This window comes from Etheostoma cragini, chromosome 23 (assembly GCF_013103735.1).
Source record: "Etheostoma cragini isolate CJK2018 chromosome 23, CSU_Ecrag_1.0, whole genome shotgun sequence".
Taxonomy (NCBI): Eukaryota; Metazoa; Chordata; class Actinopteri; order Perciformes; family Percidae; genus Etheostoma; species Etheostoma cragini.
Window position 1 is genome coordinate 12,038,945 of NC_048429.1, and position 20,763 is coordinate 12,059,707.

General features: G+C 43.9%; 1 protein-coding gene across 4 annotated transcripts; it reads left to right on the top strand.

Annotated features, from left to right (window-relative positions):
- kdm5a (lysine (K)-specific demethylase 5A) lies at window positions 1-20,616 on the top strand. 4 transcript variants are annotated; one of them, XM_034863464.1, is made up of 29 exons: window positions 1-1,292; window positions 2,044-2,121; window positions 2,561-2,683; window positions 2,821-2,991; window positions 3,421-3,612; window positions 5,168-5,246; window positions 5,364-5,455; window positions 5,561-5,728; window positions 8,783-8,902; window positions 9,079-9,237; window positions 9,846-10,027; window positions 10,171-10,333; window positions 10,435-10,554; window positions 10,665-10,859; window positions 11,077-11,258; window positions 11,401-11,525; window positions 11,609-11,759; window positions 11,924-12,044; window positions 12,269-12,445; window positions 12,934-13,112; window positions 13,288-13,426; window positions 13,593-13,772; window positions 14,317-14,877; window positions 15,011-15,169; window positions 15,708-15,836; window positions 15,927-16,074; window positions 16,439-16,659; window positions 16,900-17,379; window positions 19,579-20,616. In XM_034863464.1, the coding sequence occupies exons 1-29, from the start codon at window positions 1,146-1,148 to the stop codon at window positions 19,903-19,905; spliced, it is 5,268 nt and encodes a 1,755-aa protein (XP_034719355.1). In that variant the 5' UTR covers window positions 1-1,145; the 3' UTR covers window positions 19,906-20,616. The 4 variants fall into 4 exon arrangements, with proteins under 4 accessions (XP_034719355.1, XP_034719356.1, XP_034719357.1 ...); XM_034863465.1 differs by having other exon boundaries at window positions 16,439-16,650; XM_034863466.1 differs by having other exon boundaries at window positions 5,570-5,728.
- The last annotated feature ends 147 nt before the right edge of the window (window positions 20,617-20,763 follow it).

Here is a 20,763-nt window from a genome sequence, read left to right on the forward strand (position 1 = left end):
GAAGTAGTAAAATGATTCCGAGTGTTGTTGAAGGCACCACAACAGCTAGCCAACCTTGCTAGTTCTAGCTAGCATGTCGGCTAATGCGGATACAATACCTAGCTACATACGACGTTAAATTATACGGAAAAGGACTTCCTGTAAAACAAAGCAAATGGATTATAGCCTTTTTTTCTTTGAGATCTCGATTAACCTTCTGAAGCCACGACGGACTGTCCTGCTCAGCTTACTTTATCAGCAAACATCAATGTTAGCTGCGCAATGAGCAGCGGTCGCTAAGCTGTTTTTTAGCCAACTAAATTAGCTGCATGCTAGTTTTCCATAGCTCAAATGCTTCAATGAATGGGGGTTGTCGCACGGAGTGAAGCCATCAGTCAACAGTGTACGCTTGCTATTAGCCTCCTCCTTGTTGTGGTCCAGTTTGGCTTGTATCAGGTGCTTAAAGAAGTGGACGTGAGGACTAGAGTTTTTATTGAAGCCGGACAAGCGAGCCTGATTACGTTACGCTAGCTAACCAATGAACATTAACGTTACCAGCTAGCCAAAGCACCGCGAATAACTTTGTTGGAAATGCACCATCGCGAAGAAATCATGCATTACCCAGGTACATAGATTTAGCAATAGCAATGCTAGCTTGCGTAACGTTAACCTAATATTACAGCCAACATTGTAAAGATAAAGCCGGGGTGTTTTTGTTTACAAACTTCATTTCAAATTCTGTGATTGTCCTTGGCCCAAGTCTCCACTGCAGAGCTGTTTTTGGGTGAAGTTATCATCTGTGAGAAAAGGAATGATGGCGTTTCGGACTAACCCTGCCCTCCGTCCCAGGTAGGGGAGTGGTGCTGAAGACTCCCCGGCCTTGCCCTGGCCCTCTGATTACGGATGATGGGAAAACATTGATCATTAGGAGCTTGATTGTTGAATTAATGCATTCACTTTCAAACCAGATTATGATACTCCATCGCGACTGGGATGCCCTGACATTGAAGTAATTAGCTATAGGCGATTTAAAGGATCATGATGGACACGGAGGAAGTTCCCCAAGACGACAATTGTTGGAAATAATCATGGACTGTTGAGCTCAACTCGGTGCATTTTTATCAAATATTATTTTTAAAGACTGTTTTCACTGGCACCACACCAACATGTCAGCATTTGCCGAGTTCGTCCCCCCACCTGAATGCCCGGTTTTTGAGCCGACTTGGGAGGATTTCTCGGATCCTTTAGGATTTATCAACAAGATCCGACCCATTGCAGAGAAAACGGGCATATGCAAGATTCGACCCCCCGAGGTAAACTCCTATATCATTTCGAACATTGGATTAAAGTATGCGAGGATTTGCCTATTATGCTCCTACGCAGCCTACGTAGCTGTGGTTTACTAGGGCCTGCGTGAATTTGTGCGATAGACAACGGCATTACTAGTTGCCATTACTCTAATAGAGGTCAAATAAGGCTTAATTTCTTTGGACTCACAGTACATATTTTGTACTTTGGTGACATTGGGGTTTTCTTTGTTCTCCAGAAAAGTTTGGGAAAGGCGCAATGAATTTAACAGTTGTTACAATCCCTTTGTTTTTGTTTTCTTCACGGCTAGCTAAGTAACAGTCCAGTGATTGTTACGTTAGCTAAGATGCGACATTGGGCCACATGAAGGCCTGCCGCTCCTGTCAGACCATAAACCCATATTTATGCGTTGTTAAATAGACACAAGCATCCATTCGAGTACATTTTCTAGGACCTTTAACCGTTGGGGTGTTTGTGGCCCGCAAACCTTTCAGAATAGACATAAATACATTTGGGAAATGATAACTTCAAATTGGACGCATTAATGCACCGTAAGTGCTGTTCTAAAATGGGCTCAAGTGCTCTTTTCAGACTGTATAACTATTGTGTTATAAAAAGTCATAACTTTATAAGCCCTGCTCGTGTTCTTTATTTGAGAAACACCGATTTCTTTTAAGTTGCAGACAGCGTTGTTGCTGTAATTTCCTCATTTTTGATGTTGTTGAGGGATTTCGATTCTATTTTGTTGTCTATCAGGACTGGCAGCCTCCGTTCGCTTGCGATGTACGCAACTTCCGCTTCACTCCTCGAGTACAACGACTAAATGAACTGGAGGTAAGTTTGCCAAGAAAATGCATCATGCCTACATAACAATAAACGGAGTAAGGGTGTGTCTTAGGCATTGCTTAATGCAACGTATGTCTGTGAAAATCAATTTATAAATACATTTTACTTGCTTACATACTTCCTTAGGAACATGACTTCATTCAGACTTCTTAAGTAGCAACAGACTTTTGTCTTCACATGCAATACCTTCTGTCTTGCACCTGTTGAGATTTCTGTTTTTTTTTTCAAGCCTTCTACTTAATGTTGTTTAACATATGTAAAATAATGGCAGCAGGACAGCTCCAATATGGGCGTTGTAAGGTTTTCACAGTATGGTTGTGTATCAGAATGCAGCCATTCAAACATAATTTTGCCTGAGGTGTCCTGTGTTCATAACAGTGGGCTCCTGTATTCAGTGTCCTCTCTCCTCTCTCTGCTGCCTGTCCAGGCCCTCACTCGGGTTAAGCTCAACTTTCTGGATCAAATCGCTAAGTTCTGGGAGCTGCAGGGTTCTAAGACCCGATTTCCTCACGTGGAGAGAAAGGTTTTGGACCTCTATCAGCTCAGCAAGGTAAAACAATATCCATGTTTTTAATGCGCTGTTGGTTTTTGACTAATTATATAACATGGGTTTTCAGCTGGTTTATGTAGATCTGTTTGTCCTTAATGATAGTATAAATGCTCATATTGAACACCTGTGTGTTTCAGATTGTTTCCTCAGAGGGTGGCTTTGAGAATGCGTGTAAAGAGAAGAGGTGGTCCAAGGTGGCTAGCCGGATGGGCTTCCCAGCTGGGAAAGGCACCGGCTCACTGCTGCGCTCCCACTATGAGAGGATCCTTTATCCATATGAACTCTTCCAGTCTGGGGCCACGTTGACAGTGAGTTCTGCTCATTTAACATAGACAAACTAACCCCATTTGACCGTGCTTCACACAGCTGCACATCAGAAATCAGAAAACCAAACCCTAGTGGAAATTCACCCATGATCATGTACAGTACAGTGTCTACATGAATTATACAACCATAATTACAACCAATACAACCAAGGGCATACTCTTGAATACTGGGTTTAACTGTACATTATGTAAGTTGGTGTTCACTCTTTATTTGCCAATGAGCTAAAGTAGTTTTGGCTTTTCCCAGTGTTGCTCTCAAATTTAACTCTTTGATCATTTTATACATTAACCAATCTTGGCCTAATCAAATAAAACATGTAGCTGTTGTTGTTGTGGCGGCCTAATGTCACAGTAATAAGAAAAGGTTTCCAAAACTTAATTCGTTTGTACTCCACCCCTTTCTCCAACCAGGGCATCCAGCGGCTATATGAGGAAGGCGACGATGCGGAAGAGGTTGATGAGGGAGTTGGTGAGGAGGCAGTGGAGGATGAGGAGCAAGATGAGGAGGAGGAGGAGGATAAGGAGAAAGATTGGGAGGGTGATGCTATGCAGACCAAGGAGCGTCTTCTGCCTGAGAGACGCTCCAGGCGCCTTAAGTCTGAGGTAAACAGAGATTACATGTTGTATTTGGAATGGCTCGGGGATTGGGAAACACTACAAAAACCATTTGTACAAAAATTGTGCCAAGCTGACCTCAGAAGCGTTATACGATTTAAGTTTTATTTCATAACCTATCTTCATTTAAAAAAAAGTTACTGGTCACAAATTCATCCTTTTGGAGCTCAGTATTCAATTTAAAGCATGGTTTATGCTTCTGCGTAAAATCTACACCGTTGCTACGTACGTAGGTACGTACGTGGAGAAGCGGACCTACGCCGTGGCCCAACGTGCACCTCTCAAAAAATGTAGCTACGCGTTGCGGAGACGCACGTCAAGCAACGGTGGCTTAGTTGCGTTACATTTCCCCCCCCGACTCATTTCCAGGTTCTCCTTCTCCATAAACAACAAAAAGTCAAGGAGAGGGTTAACTTTTCCTGCTACAGATTTCCAACGGTGGTCAGAAAGCAGAGGGGAGACCCTTTGTTTCTCTTACTATGACTCTAGAGTCGGTACTTGCGCTGAAACTAATCTTGTCACTCTCTCACTCGCTCAACCACACACTCCCAACACACACATGGGGGCCCTGCTATTCTCTCAAAAAGATCGACGCAAAACACTTATGTAGGCTATGGCAAAAGCTCTGCATGGAGCCTCCGCAAGGCCATAATTTATGCTTAAGTCATTTTCAAAGAGTGTTGTTGTACAGCTATATGATATTATCGCACTAGAGTTTGTTTGCCCCCTAGATGCGGTTTGTTTGGCAGGTTTGAGTGCAGCAACCGCACCAACAGCATCCATAGGTTTGCTTTCAATTGATCCCTGGAGCGGTTTGCATGTGGTGAGAACATGGTGCGATCTCAAACAGCACCAATGGTCTATTCCGCAAGTCAGAAACTTCGTGTATTTACTTTCTTGCTCCTATCCCAGACACTTCTGATGAATAAGCGGAGTGAATGTTCTTGTGGGGTTTCTAATGACACATTTTGGTTGCCTTGGATTCTATGTGTCAAATGAAACCAAACCAAGGGGAAAGTTTAAAAACTCATCTAGTGATGCGGACAAGAACAAACAGACTCTAGGTGTGAAAATGCCCTCAGTCATTATTTAGCACTCACTAGAAGTGTGTGGTGGTGTCTGTATCTACAGAGCCCCTGTCCTCTGCGTGTATTCAGTTTTATTTTATTTTGGTGAGTGCGTGGTGTTTTTTGGCATCAACCAAGAGCCTTTGCGTCCCATGTGGGTGTGTAACTCCCAGCCAATACTCAGCATGCAGGTTGTGCAGCCCATTATAATTTCCAACCACCAATATGCCCTTTGTATCTCATATTGAGGCACACGTCTTACTGACACAGAGGAACAGATTGGATGGAGCTCTGCTTTCACTCATAATCCCACAATGTGATAACTTCTCGCGAGGGTGTGTGTGTGCGTGTCTGTGTTTATTTTTGCTTTAAAACATAACAGCCCTGCAGCAATCTGAAAAGAAGAATCCGTGTAACATCTGGCCATTTAGCAGGATCACTCTGGTTCACAGGCTGCTGTTGTTGTGTTTCTCTAGAGGGAAAACAAGGAGCCTAAAGGCCTAAAGATCTTTGGTACAAGTCCCAAGATGGTCGGCTTGGAGATTGTATCAGCTGGTAAGGATCTCTTTTGGTTGACCTTTAATTCACCCACAACAGACACTGAGCAATCAATCGTGGGCGTTACTGTGAGAATTTCTATTCTCACAATGGCACCTTTTCCCTTTCGCTTAGATGACGGATTCAACAAGAAGCAGCGTCACCTCAAAGCCCAGGCCTTTGCCATTAAAATGAGACCACGCAAGGAGACCCTTGAGGTCAACTTTGTGAGTGTCATTTCAGCGTGTTTATCATTTGCCTGCTGGTTGATGGTTCATTAAATCTTGGAAAAAACTGCCGCGTGACCGTCCCTGTATTTTTCGGTGGTGTTGATCCCCCAGATCGACCTGTACCTCTGCCTGGTGTGTGGCCGGGGCGATGAGGAGGACCGGCTCCTGCTGTGTGACGGCTGTGACGACAGCTACCACACCTTCTGCCTGATCCCACCTCTACAGGACGTGCCTAAGGGGGACTGGCGCTGCCCTAAATGTGTTGCTGAGGTAAGACTTGAACGCTGTCTGGCAAATTAAAGTTCGTAAAGAAATAAAAAAAGGTTTTCGTATCATCACATGGACAAATGGACATGCAAAAGTCCTTTTGACACTCAGACAAAAATGAATGGAGGCCCTCCGCCTTTTCTGGGCATTGTCCAGTGCCTGTTGAAAATGTGTTTGTTTGGTACGGGTTGATTGCTTGGACTGTGGTATTATCAAAATGAAATTGTACCCCAAAATTACTTACAAAAGGACCCCAAACCACTTAATATGCAACCCGACCTACCCGACCCGTTATAAGAGCTAATCAGTACATATCAACCACCAAATTTATTACTTCAGCAGATGTGTTAATTTATACACAGTTTTAGTGGCTAGACAGTTAACAGTGAAGTAGGGGATTTGATTTGCAGGGGGTATTTGGTGAATGGTGATGTTATTAGTGTTGTAAGTTAGCAGTAGACTCAATTAACCCCGGTTCAGCTCTGAGATTTTCTCGCATTGCACAGCGCTGTGAAGTAAAGAATCTCCGAGATGACGTTATGTTCTGCCTCTGGTTAGAAGTGGAGAATGTAGGCTAGACCTCACAGCAACTTAATACTATATAGTGTCTGGCTTTTGTTTAATATTTAGTGTTGACAAATGGCTTTTTGTTGAGCTTCCTCTTAGCGAAAAAATAGACATGCGTAGCGTAACAGTTGCAATGTTCCTTTCAGCTGTGCGCTCGTGCTGCAGGAAAGTGAAGAAAAGTAAGTTTGGTATATCTAATCATTTAGCTAACGTTGGAAGCAGGAAAAGAGGTCCTTCATTTAATTTCCTTCTTTTCTGTGGTCTGGTCATTCATGATCATCAGATGGAACATTACGCAGTTTCAGAAACGTGTATAAGTTACACATAGTAACTTTTAAACAATAAAAATTCGAATAGCTTAAGCGACTATCGTTTTGTCTTTAAAGATACATTTTCCCTTGTTTTTGCAGAGGTAAAACGTGTGTAAAACGTCCAGTTCAGTTTTTTTTCGTGCGGGGGCAGCATAGCCTTTGCTACAGTGCGTCAAAATGGGTATATGTTTATGTACAAATAGGAGAAACATGCAAAGACAATGACAGCTGTCAAACAGGTCTGCGTGTAATGTCTTCAAAAAAGAAAAGGAAATGAAATGCAGTTCGGCTGAATGTTGTTTATGTGTTACGCTTGAATCTGTCGTTTTTAGCAAGGCTGATAGTCACAACACAGGTGTTCAGTGAAACAGTGGGAAAATCATGAATGGTCTCTCTCTCTCTCTTTCTGAGACTGTTTAGACTTGGCATTTACATGCGTCTTTGGTGATCAGATCTCAAGTGGACAGCCCTAAGGATGTCAGCTGTGCGTCTACACATGCATCTTGAATGACCATATGTAACAGGATCTCACTTCCTAGCTCTGTATGCAAATAAACACGTACATCATCCCATTTGCATATACAGAAAAAGGCTTTTTTAATAAAAAATCATTTTATTGTGTGTGTGTATAAATTCCAGTTGTTGCTCTTACATTAATCTTACATTATTACATAAACGTGTGATGACTGACAGTTGTCTTCAAAGAATGTCCAAATAGTTACAGTGGGGTAAAAAGTATTTGATCTGCTGATTTTGTACATTTGCCCACTGACAAAGAAATGATCAGTCTATAATTTTAATTTTAGATTTATTTGAAAAGCGAGACACAGAATAACAACAACAAATCCAGAAACATGCATGTAAAAAATGTTGTAAATTGATTTGCATTTTAATGAGGGAAATATGTATTTGACCCCTCTGCAAAACTTAGTACTTGGTGGCAAAACCCTTGTTTGCAATCACAGAGGTCAGACATTTCTTGTAGTCGGCCACCAGGTTTGCACACATCTCAGGAGAATTTTTTTCCCACTTCTCTCTGCAGATCTTTCCAAGTCATTAATGTTTTAAGGCTGACGTTTGGCAACTCAAACCTTCAGCTCCCTCCGCAGATTTTCTATAGGATTAAGGTCTGGAGAATGGCTCGACCACTCCAGGATCTTAATGTGCTTCTTCTTGAGTCACTCCTTCTGGTCTCATCTGACCACAACACTTTTGCCCAGTTGTCCTCTAAATCATTCAGATGTTCAATGGCAAACTTCAGACGGGCATTTACACGTGCTTTCTTGGGCAGGGGGACCTTGCGGGAACTGCAGGATTTCAGTCCTTCACGGTGTAGTGTGTTATCGATTGTTTTCTTGTGACTTTGGTCCCAGCTCCCTTGAGATCATTGACAAGATCCTCCCGTGTAGTTCTGGGCGGATTCCTCACTGTTCTCATGATCATTGCAACTCCGCGAGGTGAGATCTTGCATGGAGCCCCAGGCCGAGGGAAATTGACAGTTCTGTTGTGTTTCTTCCATTTGCGTATAATCGCACCAACTGTTGTCACCTTCTCACCAAGCTGCTTGGCAATGGTCCTGTAGCCCATTCCAGACTTGTGTAGGTCTACAATCTAGTCTCTGACATCCTTGGAGAGCTCTTTGTTCTTGGCCATGGTGGAGAGTTTGGAATATGATTGATTGATTGATTGCTTCAGTGGACAGGTGTCTTTTGTACAGGTGACAAACTGAGATTAGGAGCACTCCCTTTAAGAGTGGGCTCCTAATCTCATCTCGTTACCTGTATAAAAGACACCTGGGATCTAGAAATCTCTCTGATTGAGTGGGGGTCAAATACATATTTTCCTCATTATAATGCAAATCAATTTATAAAAATGTTGTCATGCATTTTTCTGGATTTTCTTGTTGCTATTCTGTCTCTCACTGTTTAAATAAATCTACCATAAAATCAGTGTCAGTGGGCAAATTTACAAAATCAGCAGGAGATCAGATACTTTCTTCCCTCACTGTTTCTAGTTAATTTGGAATAGTATTTTTGCTTGAAATGCCAATCCCAACTAACAAACGATAAGAGTTATTATTATTCCCTTGTTGTTCTATTACACATTTGACCCTCTTATGCATAATGCACATGATGTAAATTCGTACTATAATAAAAGTGTGGTCCATCTTCCCTCACAGGAGTGCAGTAAGCCCAGGGAGGCATTTGGCTTCGAGCAGGCAGTGAGGGAGTACAGTCTCCAGAGCTTTGGAGAAATGGCTGACCACTTCAAGTCTGACTATTTCAACATGCCTGTTCATGTATGTAAGATCCTTTTTAGTGAGCTCAAATATGTGCACTGTTACACAGGTATCCTTCCATTATCTAGCTGTCACACTTTCTGCTTTAACAATTAGAGGTTACATGTGTTGCTCACAGGCTTTTCCCTGTTGAGAGAAGGCAGGGGATTTCATTATTTCCGTCTTGTGCCCTCCAGATGGTCCCCACAGAGTTGGTGGAGAAAGAGTTCTGGCGCCTGGTCAGCAGCATCGAGGAAGATGTCATCGTAGAGTACGGAGCTGACATTAGCTCCAAGGAGGTGGGCAGCGGGTTTCCTGTCAGGGACGGTAAAAGGAGACTAATGGGAGATGAAGAGGTGAGAAGATTGTTACTTTATATTTCCATTAGAGATGTTCCGGTACCAGTATCGTATTGCCTCCGATACTGCCTAAACGTTGGTCTCTGTATTCGGAAATACGGGAGTTTATGCACCGATCTGATACCCCGTAATAGAGCCCTAAAGAAAATCTACGTTAAAGTAGTTTATATATGTTCTTTTTCCGTTATGACTTTCTGTCAAACTGGATAATAAAAGAAAGTTATACATCGTTCATTGTTTGTGGTCGTTTATGTTTCACAAAGAGTTTAACCCGAGCCAGGCCGACAACAAATCACATCATATCACATCCATGCAGGGATAGTGGGATACAGTTGATAAAACATAATAAAATATATGTCACGCTGGTATTGGATCATTGCTCGGTATCGGCTGATAGGCAAGATCAAGTATCGGGAAGCAAAAAATGGTATCGGACCATCCCACTCATGATGGGGATTCCCCTGTGTTCGTTAGACATCACTTCATATCCATCAGACTTCCATCTGACAGATCCACTAAAAGCTTTTTCTCTATGACAAAGGGTTAAGTAAAACATGTCATTTGTCCTAAAGTGAAAGCAAGCACTTTGTTTGCTCTTCTATTAGGAGTATGCCAACTCAGGTTGGAACCTGAATAACATGCCAGTGCTGGAGCAGTCGGTGCTCACCCACATCAATGTGGACATCTCGGGTATGAAGGTGCCCTGGCTCTATGTGGGCATGTGTTTCTCTTCATTCTGCTGGCACATCGAGGACCACTGGAGTTACTCCATAAACTTCCTGCACTGGTGAGACTGAAAAAAATGTCCGCACAAGACTTAATTTCAATTCTGACATAATGAATGTTGGTGGGAACAGAAATTACACTATTAAAAGCAAAGAATGCTGCTGATATTTTAAAAAGATTATTTAATTTATTCCTCTCCTCCAGGGGTGAACCGAAGACTTGGTATGGCGTGCCGGCCTCTGCAGCCGAGAAGCTGGAGGCCGTTATGAAAAAGTTGGCTCCAGAGCTGTTTGACTCCCAACCTGACCTCCTCCATCAACTGGTCACCATCATGAATCCCAATGTCCTCATGGAGCACGGTGTCCCTGTATGTAGTCTGAGCCTTTTGTGGGGTTGGATGATTACAATACATATTTGCCATGTTGATTCATAAGTGATATGTATGTGTTTATTCCCCCCCCCCCTCAGGTGTACAGAACCAATCAGTGTGCAGGGGAGTTTGTGGTGACCTTCCCCAGGGCCTATCATAGCGGCTTCAACCAGGGCTACAACTTCGCAGAGGCTGTTAACTTCTGCACCGCTGACTGGGTGAGGGGAAAGCAAATATTTCTTCCTTTTAAAAAGAACAAACAACTTTGACATTTTTTTTGCGGGGCGATGAATGTGCAATTTTATGTTTAACGCATGCCCTTCCCTAGTTACCCATGGGTCGTCAGTGTGTGGCCCATTACCGACGCCTTCACCGCTACTGCGTCTTCTCCCACGAGGAGCTGCTGTGCAAGATGGCTTCTGATCCAGAGAGTCTTGATGTGGAGCTAGCTGCTGCTGTCTTCAAGGAAATGGGAGAAATGATGGAGGAGGAGACAAAACTCAGACAGGCTGTCCAGGAAATGGTAAATGCCTTCTTCTTGGTTTTGCTCAACTTATGCATGTAGAAGGTTTGGGTGATTGGCAGTTATTCGGCTTTGAACCCGTGCCTTGCCTCCTGTAGTTTCTCACAGATGATAACAGCCTCAACTCGTGCTTATTTAGTGTCCCTTTCAAATGGCAAGCTTAATATTGTCACGGGTTGTTTAGCGATCATCAGTTTTCTCTCTTCCTAATCTGCAGGGGGTGCTGTCCTCAGAGCAGGAGGTTTTTGAACTTCTACCTGACGATGAGCGCCAGTGTCACAAGTGCAAGACAACCTGTTTCCTGTCTGCACTGACCTGTTCCTGCAGCCCTGACCGACTGGTCTGCTTGACCCATGCAGCAGATCTCTGTGACTGTCCACTTGGCAGCAAGTGTCTTCGGTAAGAGACCTGTTGTTTAAGTACAGTACTGAACACAACCATGTACAGCAGATGGTCAAGAAATCTAATTTGTTATGGCCTTGACATTTGCTTGAACACATACATCATATTCTAAAGTAGATATCCGCACAATATATTTCAGGTATCGCTACGATCTGGAGGAGTTTCCGTCCATGCTGTATGGGGTCAAGACACGGGCTCAGTCTTATGACACGTGGGCAAAGAGGGTCACAGAGGCCTTGGCTGCCGACCAGAAAAACAAGAAAGGTTTTACACTTTGATACTATTACAAGATATATACATGTTGCACATCTCTTTGTGCCATTGCATGATTGTTTTGTGTCTCACAGATCTTATTGAGCTCAAGGTTTTGCTGGAGGATGCAGAGGACAGGAAGTATCCTGAGAAAGCTTTGTTCCGTCGCCTGAGGGAGATGGTCAAAGAGGCCGAGACGTGCTCCTCTGTCGCTCAGCTGCTGCTCAGTCGCAAGCAACGGCACAGGTCAGTGGGCATGGATGCACTAAGCTGTAATGTAATTCAACAGAAACCAATTAACTGATAACCTAGCATGCATGGAAAGAAATTTCCATTTGCAAATCAATGCTGTGTCTGATCAGGTACAAACGGGAACTGATCCGTCACTCGTTTTCCATGTGTGTCTGCAGCAGCCGTTTGCGTTCGGAGAGCAGTCGTAACCGTACCAAACTGACAGTGGATGAGCTCAAGGCCTTTGTGGATCAGCTGTATAGGCTGCCCTGCATCATCAGCCAAGCACGACAAGTCAAAGTGAGTCCTCGCCATGCCTTTGTGCTCGCCACATGGCTTACCCGCAGTTATCAAAGAAATCCAGTTCACACCTCAATTCCTTTTTTTAAACTCTTTCCTCTTTTCCCTATTCGTCCTATACACTTTCATCATTCACCATTAATACTATTCACTTACTGCTGAAACTCCTACCTCACTTTTCACTCCCTTCCCTCACTCCTTGTGTGTCTGTCACCTTCCTCCAGGAGTTACTGGAGAATGTGGAGGACTTCCACGAGCGAGCCCAGGTGGCACTGTCAGATGAGATGCCCGACTCCTCCAAACTGCAGGCACTGCTGGACCTGGGCAGTGGCCTGGATGTAGAGCTGCCAGAGCTGCCCCGACTGAAACAGGAGCTCCAGCAGGCCCGCTGGCTTGATGAGGTGGGCTCCCACAACACCCACAAACTAGTGCTGCACGATATGAGGAGAAAATGCAATTTGCAATAATGTTGTTGAACACTGCAAAACCGATATTACTTGCGATAAGTAAAAAGGTATTCAAGTGTATTCAGTACTGCAATTCTGCTGCTTTTAGGATTCTACAAAAATAAAACAAATTGCTTGTTGAATTTAAAACAAGTGAAAGAAAGGAAATCATCTCCAACATTCTTTGATTTAACAAATTGAACATTGAGTGGGATATTAAAGGCACCCACCCTAATCCTGAACCATAAACATTTGTTTTACTGATAATTTTCTTTCAATACACACAAATCTCTTGTTCTTCCGTGATAGGTTGCATCCTTTTGTGATGTGTTTATATATCCAGTTGATATTGCGATGGTGCTTTAGTGAAACGATTAAAGCCCTGAAAGAGTTGTTGTAATTTTTGGCCTCATGTAACACGTGCCATTGTCCTTGAATCCCAGGTGCGCATCACCCTGGCGGAGCCTCACCGCGTCACCCTGGAGCTGATGAAGCGGTTGATAGACTCTGGGGTGGGCCTGGCTCCCCACCACGCTGTGGAGAAGGCCATGGCCGAGCTGCAAGAGATCCTCACTGTCTCAGAGAGATGGGAGGATAAGGCCCGCGCCTGCCTACAGGCCCGGTAAGGTTGCACGGTTACAAATGAGTACAGACACATTCACGTGGGATTGTGTGTTGTTCACCATTTAACTGACCATATTAGAGACATCAACTGCTGCTACTTACAAAAATGTAGTTAATTATTAGTTGAGTCATACCTAATCATCCCTTGCCCATCTGTCGTTTCATAACCCAAGGCCTCGACACAGCATGGTTACCTTGGAGAGCATTGTGCTGGAAGCTAGGAACATCCCAGCATACCTACCTAATATTTTGGCCCTCCGAGAGGCCCTACAGAAGGCCAAGGAGTGGACATCTAAGGTGGAAGCCATACAGGTACTATGCGTACATTTCATCCTTCAGAAGCCCTTTTAACCCTTATCTAAAGCCACATGGCCTCTTTAGGATTGTTGATTGAGTCTTAACCTGGATCTCATTGCTCTGAAAAAGGCATTTGCAAAGAAAGTCTCTAATCTCTCTTCTGTGTATCCACCTCACACAGAGTGGCAGTAGCTACGCTTACCTTGAGCAGCTGGAGACCCTGCTGGCCAGGGGTCGCTCCATCCCTGTCCGGCTTGATCCACTGGCCCAGGTGGACTCTCAGGTGGCTGCAGCTCGAGCCTGGAGGGAGAGGACTGGTCGCACCTTTCTCAAGAAGAACTCCACATACTCATTACTCCAGGTGGGCCACTATGAAAACAGTCTGATGCAACATCTTATACTTGTCTCTCAGATGAATCAATCATAAGATTTTAGTTAAGACAGCATATATCATGCTCTGGAATGGTTAATCGATTAGTTGTCAACTATTAAATTAATCACCAACTATTTTGATTTATCAGTTTGAGATTCTCTGATTCCAGCTTTCTATTAGTGAACATTATCTAGTTTCTTCACTCCAGTAAACTGAATATATTTGATTTAAGGACAAAAAAAGACATTTCAGGACGTTATCTTGGGCTTTGGAAAACCCTGATTGACTTTTTTCATCTTTGGAGATATTATTGACCAAACAACTAATCGATTAATCAAGAAAATAATTGACAGATTAATCGACAATAAAAAGAACCGGTAGTTGCAGTTGTGTTTGTGCACTTAAAGGTGATTAAGTGCGATGTAAGTGCTGTGGAGATGAAACATCAACGTTTGGGGAGTATGCCTTGTGTCCTCTAAGAATTAATTTGTATTTTAATATTGTTGCTATTCTTGTGCTCTTCTTCTGTTAGGTCCTCAGTCCTCGCGTAGACATCGGCGTCTACGGCAACAGCAAGAGCAAAAGGAAACGCGTCAAGGAGCTCATGGAGAAGGAGAGAGGAGGCTTTGACCCCGACGCCCTGAGCGACCTGGAGGAGAGCCTCGAAGAGGTGCGAGACCCTTCCACCGTCGTAGCGGCCTTCAAATCCAAAGAGCAGAAAGAAGTGGAGGCCATTCACTCACTCCGGGCTGCCAATTTAGCCAAGATGGCCATGGCAGACCGCATCGAGGAGGTCAAGTTCTGCCTGTGTCGAAAGACGGCCAGCGGCTTCATGTTGCAGTGCGAGCTTTGTAAGGACTGGTTCCACGGAGCTTGCGTGCCTCTGCCTAAGACGGGATCTCAAAAGAAAACTGGTGTGGGTTGGCAGAGCAATAGCAAAGACTCCAAATTCCTGTGTCCGTTGTGTCAGCGGTCGAGGAGGCCGAGATTAGAGACCATCCTGTCGCTGTTGGTGTCGCTGCAGAAGCTGCCGGTGCGTCTTCCAGAAGGTGAAGCCCTCCAGTGTTTGACGGAGAGGGCAATGAGCTGGCAGGTATGCGTGGAATTACCCATATTAACTTTGTTTACAACCATCATCCGCTTTATTTTGAACACTTAAATTTCCATGGATTGCTTTTATTCCCTACCAAATGCCCATCCTTACACTAGTCTAACTGTCCCACCAGGACCGTGCACGTCAATCTCTGGCCACGGAGGAGCTTTCCTCAGCCCTGGCAAAGCTGTCTGTGCTGAGCCAGCGCATGGTGGAGCAAGCTGCGAGGGAGAAAACTGAGAAGATCATCAACGCCGAGCTGCAGAAAGCTGCCGCCAACCCGGACCTGCAGGTACTTTTGCATGTCATCTGAAATGATTTTCCATTAGTCTCATTTGTGTTCTAATACAGTAACGTCAGTGAGACTCTAGGAATCCTGTTTTGCAGATTGTAATTATTGTGGTTTCCCATTGGAGCTTTGGCTGTAAAAATGGAGTGCATCAGAAGAGGGCACTAATGTGTAATTATGAAAAAGACCCCAAGACTAGATTGACATTCTTTAATGCAAAAACAATGCAGGGAATTACAGGCGGCAGATGACAGTCTGATTTCTCATAGATGTAATAAACATACAGAACCTTTTATCTTATTTTTACATATTATATTATTTAATTACGCCTTTTGAATATGTCAGGCAAAGCTTTTGTCTTTTTTCATTTAGTATCACACTGTAAAAGGAAAACAGAGGCAACTATGCTTTTTGGGTATTTTGCTCTTGTGTACCTGACACATGTCAGGCACTGTATGACTGGAAAAAAGGGCTAAATACACAGACCATTAAAACATCCTTTGACCTAATTTGTGACTTGTGTGTTTGTGCCATTCCTCAGGGCCACATCCAGACTTTCCAGCAGTCAGGTTTCAGCAGAGCTGCATCGCCTCGCCAGTCCGTAGACTACGATGACGAGGAGACGGACTCAGACGAGGACATCAGGGAGACCTACGGTTATGACATGAAGGTATGTGAGGCAAGTAATGCTGTTCAAGCCGCCTATTAGCAAGCAGGATTGTTTTGTGATTCTTCCCTGTTGGTGTCTGCTTTGTTCCAGGACCCAGGCGAGGTGAAGCCCTACCTCTTCTGTGATGAGGAGATTCCTGTCAAGTCTGAGGAGGTGGTCAGTCACATGTGGCCGGCTGCCACGCCCTCCTTCTGCGCCGAACATGCCTACTCCTCAGCTTCCAAGTCCTGTGTACAAAGTGAGGCCACATTCCCTACAATTACTTCTGTTGCTTTGAGTCTGCCTACCCATCATAGCCCATCTTCACCCTGTGTTGTTGTCACAAATGATTCAAAGACAGTTTTTATTTTTAATGTACATTTGTCTTTTACATTTTTGAATCCTGTGCTCGTTTTGTGTCTTTGTTGGATCTCTTGCAGCAATTTCTCTCTGTGTCCAAAACAAATTTGTCCTTTGGGAGACTAATAGAGATACTTTCACTTTAACTTTGAACACTTGTAATACAATACAAAATCCACTCCTCTGATAGAGTTGTTTGTGTCCTTGAGTTCCTCTGAAATACGGACCTTCATCATCTCACACTTGAAATATTAACATTTCAGACATGAGCACGCCCAGAAAGCAACCCAGGAAGACCCCTCTGGTACCTCGCAGCCTGGAGCCGCCAGTGCTCGAGCTGTCCCCTCAGGCTAAGGCTCAGCTGGAGGAGCTGATGATGCTGGGAGACCTGCTGGAGGTCTCCCTGGATGAGACCCAGCACATCTGGAGGATTCTACAGGCCACGCACCCCCCCTCTGAGGAAAGATTCCTGCAGGTAATGGAGGTAGGGAGGTCGTCCATTATGCAACCTGATTGCGCAGCTGGACCCTTTAGCAATAGCTGTGTAGTGACTAAACATTGTGGTTTGGGTTTGAATAAATCTGGTTGGTTCTGATGAAGAGTTTTGGGAATAGATGCATTGATACAGGTCAAATTAGGGGAAAACATGCCTGCAATAACTGCAGAATTAGAATTAGAAATGGAAACAGTCATTGTCTTTTCATCTTTCCTTCCTTCTCTACAGCCCGACGACTCTCTGATGGAGAAGCCTCTGAAACTCAAGCTGAAAGATTCAGAGAAGAAGCGGAAACGGAAGTTGGAAAGAGCAGAGCACCACCACATGCTGATGGCTGCCGCCGCCGCCGCCACCGGGGGGGCTTCAACACTGGGTGAAATGCGACCAACAAAGTCCAAAGAGCTTAAAAGGGTGGGTCTGGAACTGGGTCTTGGGGGCAAACCCAAGAAGAAGAAACTGAAGCTCAACCTCGACAAGAACCGGGAGATGAAGCAGCTGGCCAAGCGGTTAGCCAAGGAGGAGAAGGAGAGGAAGAGAAAAGAGAAGGCAGCGGCCAAGGCAGAGGCCATCAGGGATGGGCTGGAGAAGAGGAAGGAGAAGAAGATTCTTGACATTCCTTCCAAGTATGACTGGTCCGGGGCTGAAGACTCCAACGACGAGAATGCTGTGTGCGCTGCCAAGAATTGCCAGAGACCCTGTAAAGATAAGGTGAGGACATTGAGCTCTTTCAGTTCTTCAGCTACGGTTTAGCAATTAACAGAGGCCAAAGGCCACCGTGTGATTGTGCACCTTTTCAAAACTCAAACTTATACAGTATATGTTTTAAATATTTTTTGAGTATTCATTTAAAGCCATGTCTTAACTACGAATATGGACTAAACTCATGTGATAATTATCTCAACATTATCTTATGTATTTTTTTTCTTTTTATAAATTTAGACACTATCAACAGATATAAACCACAAACAATATACTTAGACATCAGAATGCGTCCCAGAGCCCCCCAAAAAAAACACATGGGGGAAATGGATGTCCGCCATGGAGAGTTCCATATAGACTACAGTTAGATCATTCTTGACCCTTTGTAGTAACATCCCGACCACACCGAGAGAGGCAGTAAATTCTGGCTGATACTTTCATCATGAGGTGACACAGTTTTTTTTGTTTGCAGAGTTAATAATGAACACTTTTAAAAATGGATTTCATTGAACTTTAAAGAATATCAACAGCTGAAACAGCACTGGAACACCTTAAAGAGAGTTACACATAACGTATTAACAGGACACACCGATGTGGTTCTTTCTGGAGACAGCGCCGCGGACCAAGACTGTCCACCAAGTTAACCAGTGGCCAGTCTCCTTCCCCTGGGCAGCCAATCAGGGGCAAGGAACTGGTAGGCTTGCAGGTGTAGTGATGGGGAAATTATAAATTTGCTGCTCTAAACTAGGTCGGCTACGCCTGGAGTCGTGAAGATTAACACCTGTCTGGTGTTATTACTTTGTTTTTCCTTTAGGATTCCCCCCCCCCACCCGCCAGAAGGGCATTCAATTTAGCTAGCAGGTGAAGAATATAAACGGAAACGGAAATCACCAGTTAACTTAATTAAAATTTTCAAGAACTATAGACTAATACAATAACAGGCTTAAATGAACTGACAACATGGATGCACACACGCAATCTCAACTGGCTCCGGACAGCAGCAGTCTCTTTATTTTTAATTTTTAGTTCTTTTTCTCTTTATTCTCCCCATTCGCCTAGTGGCGCTAGTGCCTGCTGGCGGTTTGAAGTGTGCGTCCGTGCAAATCTCAACATGCACTCTAATAGTCACTGCTGATAGACGGCCTTTTGTACAGCCCTATTTCTAATACCGTTGGGGCAGAAAGTTTGGTGGCCCGCTAAGGCAAGAGAGGAAACACTGGATTGAGATGGAAACTGAGTACTTCCTCACCCGTTTTCCTCTCACAGTAAAAATATGTGACACTTAGTATTTTATTTAAAGCACACTTATTTAACAATGCCATTGTTTTTGCTTTAGTAAATCTATGTATACCAGTCAGCGGAGGAGATGCGTATGAAGAGAAGCTGACGAGTGGGAGAAGGATTTTTAAGATATTGATTGTGTACAAGCAGCCCAATGTTTTTAAAAAATGTTATTCTACAATTAGTCAGTACTGTACTCAACATTGGTGTGAGACACCCAAACTCATCTACAGTTAATCAGTGTTTGGCTGTGGATGTGTCAAAGAGTGTGCATTTCAAGCAGCGCCATTGGTAGGAAACGGTACACACTTCCTGTCTCCTAAAGGGGCGTGGCCTCGTTTGAACGTGTAGTGATTGTGTGTGGATGGATTCAAAGTTAAATTTCAGTAATTTTATTAATATACTGCCAGATCTTGTTTGGTCCTGAGACAGAAACAGGTCTCAAATAAAGTTAATTTTCTCAAACCGGATTTCAAACACCATACCGGGCTGGTATACAGAATTTTAACACCAGGTTGGAGCACTGGGTGGCGAGCAGTTTTACTTCAGACCGCAGCAGAAAGTTGTGCTTAGAATTTAGATACTCTGGGAAACTGAATGCTACTATACAACATGATCAATAAAAGAGCTAAGCTACTGCCCGACACTGCTTAAAATACAAGTTAAAATGTTGTGCCGTGATGCCTCAGCACAGGCTGGTAATGTAGGCTGCTTTTTAAATGCCAGAAGGTGTCAGACAAATTCGGGTTCAATCGATTAGCATAAAGTCAAACTAGATTAGCATCGTCCACTAGTCCGGATCGATGACACCGGAAACCTGCAAAGGCTTACTTAACTTACTTTTTTTCTTCAAAAATATAAATGTCATGTTTCCTTGTCTGTGTGAATCCTCACTCACACTCGCATTTGTCTGTGTGTGTATTCCAGGTGGACTGGGTGCAGTGCGACGGCGGCTGTGACGAGTGGTTCCACCAGGTGTGCGTGGGCGTGTCCTGCGAAATGGCCGAGAACGAAGACTACATCTGCGTGGACTGCTCCCGGAAGGCTGCCGGGGCGGGCGGCGGAGCCATTACTGTGGAGGAGGTGGCAGAGGAGAGCGTCATAGTGCTGTCGACATCGATGTGCAGCATGCAGAGTCTGCCGTCATCGTCTGTCGTGGCCTCGTGGTCTCACCCGTCCTCCGTCTCTCATCTAAACCCAGCAGCTTCACATCATCATCATCAGCAGCAGCAAGAGCCTCAGCAGGGCAGTTAGCGCTTACAAAAAAACCCAGCCTACGACTGAGTTTGAATACTGTACCTCACACAATGAACACAAAACCTAGTATCCAGGCTAGTGTTTCAACCTCTCAAGCTGTAAGACTGTACAGTATCTGAGGGGGAAAAAATTGCCCTTTTATGAATAAGCTTGGAAGAAAAGGGTGCCTATCTGTAACTGCCTGGATTATAGAGCACAAGAAAGAAGAAGAGAAGAGTCCTACTGTCACCATGTGGCTTCAGCAATGACATGTTCTCTCTCCGAGCGCTAAGACCTGTTAAAAAGGTTGTTAGCACACACACACACAGACAACTTAGTCTTCCCTCAGCAATTTTAGTAAAAAAAAAACACCCACCAGCTATTTCTGGGATTTCCCCTAAACACTAAAACATCTTTGGTAGACTTACCTTCAATCAAACAAACACCCACTTTCTCCAGCTGTTGTATTCGGTGCAAATAAGCAAATAACGTGTCCCCTGTCGTGTTTTACTGGACATCCTGAATCTCCTCCCTCTGCCCTCTGCCCTCTGCCTGGCCCTTCAGACAGTAACATCTCAATATGTAGGACTCCAGACTAAAAAACACAAATGGTTGTAATGTAGTGGAATTATTTATAATGTACATACTTTTAAGCATTTAAACAAATGGATTGTGGCTTTTTTTGTTTTGTTTTCTCACCTTTAATAAACAATTCCTAGTCAAATGATTGATAATTGCATTGTCTTTTTCTTTTCTTTAACATTCCATATACAAACAGAATAACAAAAAATCTCACAAACAGGTATAAGCAAAAATAAAATATATAAAGTGCATTTTTATGGATATATAAAAAATTAACAAAGCGGGCACTTAATG

Bases quoted from the DNA above. Each gene is read 5' to 3' on its own strand.
- kdm5a (XM_034863464.1), top strand. From the start codon at position 1,146: ATGTCAGCATTTGCCGAGTTCGTCCCCCCACCTGAATGCCCGGTTTTT. The intron at 13,113-13,287 runs GTAAGGTTGCAC...TCATAACCCAAG, and splicing joins CGCGCCTGCCTACAGGCCCG to GCCTCGACACAGCATGGTTA. The intron at 13,773-14,316 runs GTGGGCCACTAT...TTCTTCTGTTAG, and splicing joins CCACATACTCATTACTCCAG to GTCCTCAGTCCTCGCGTAGA.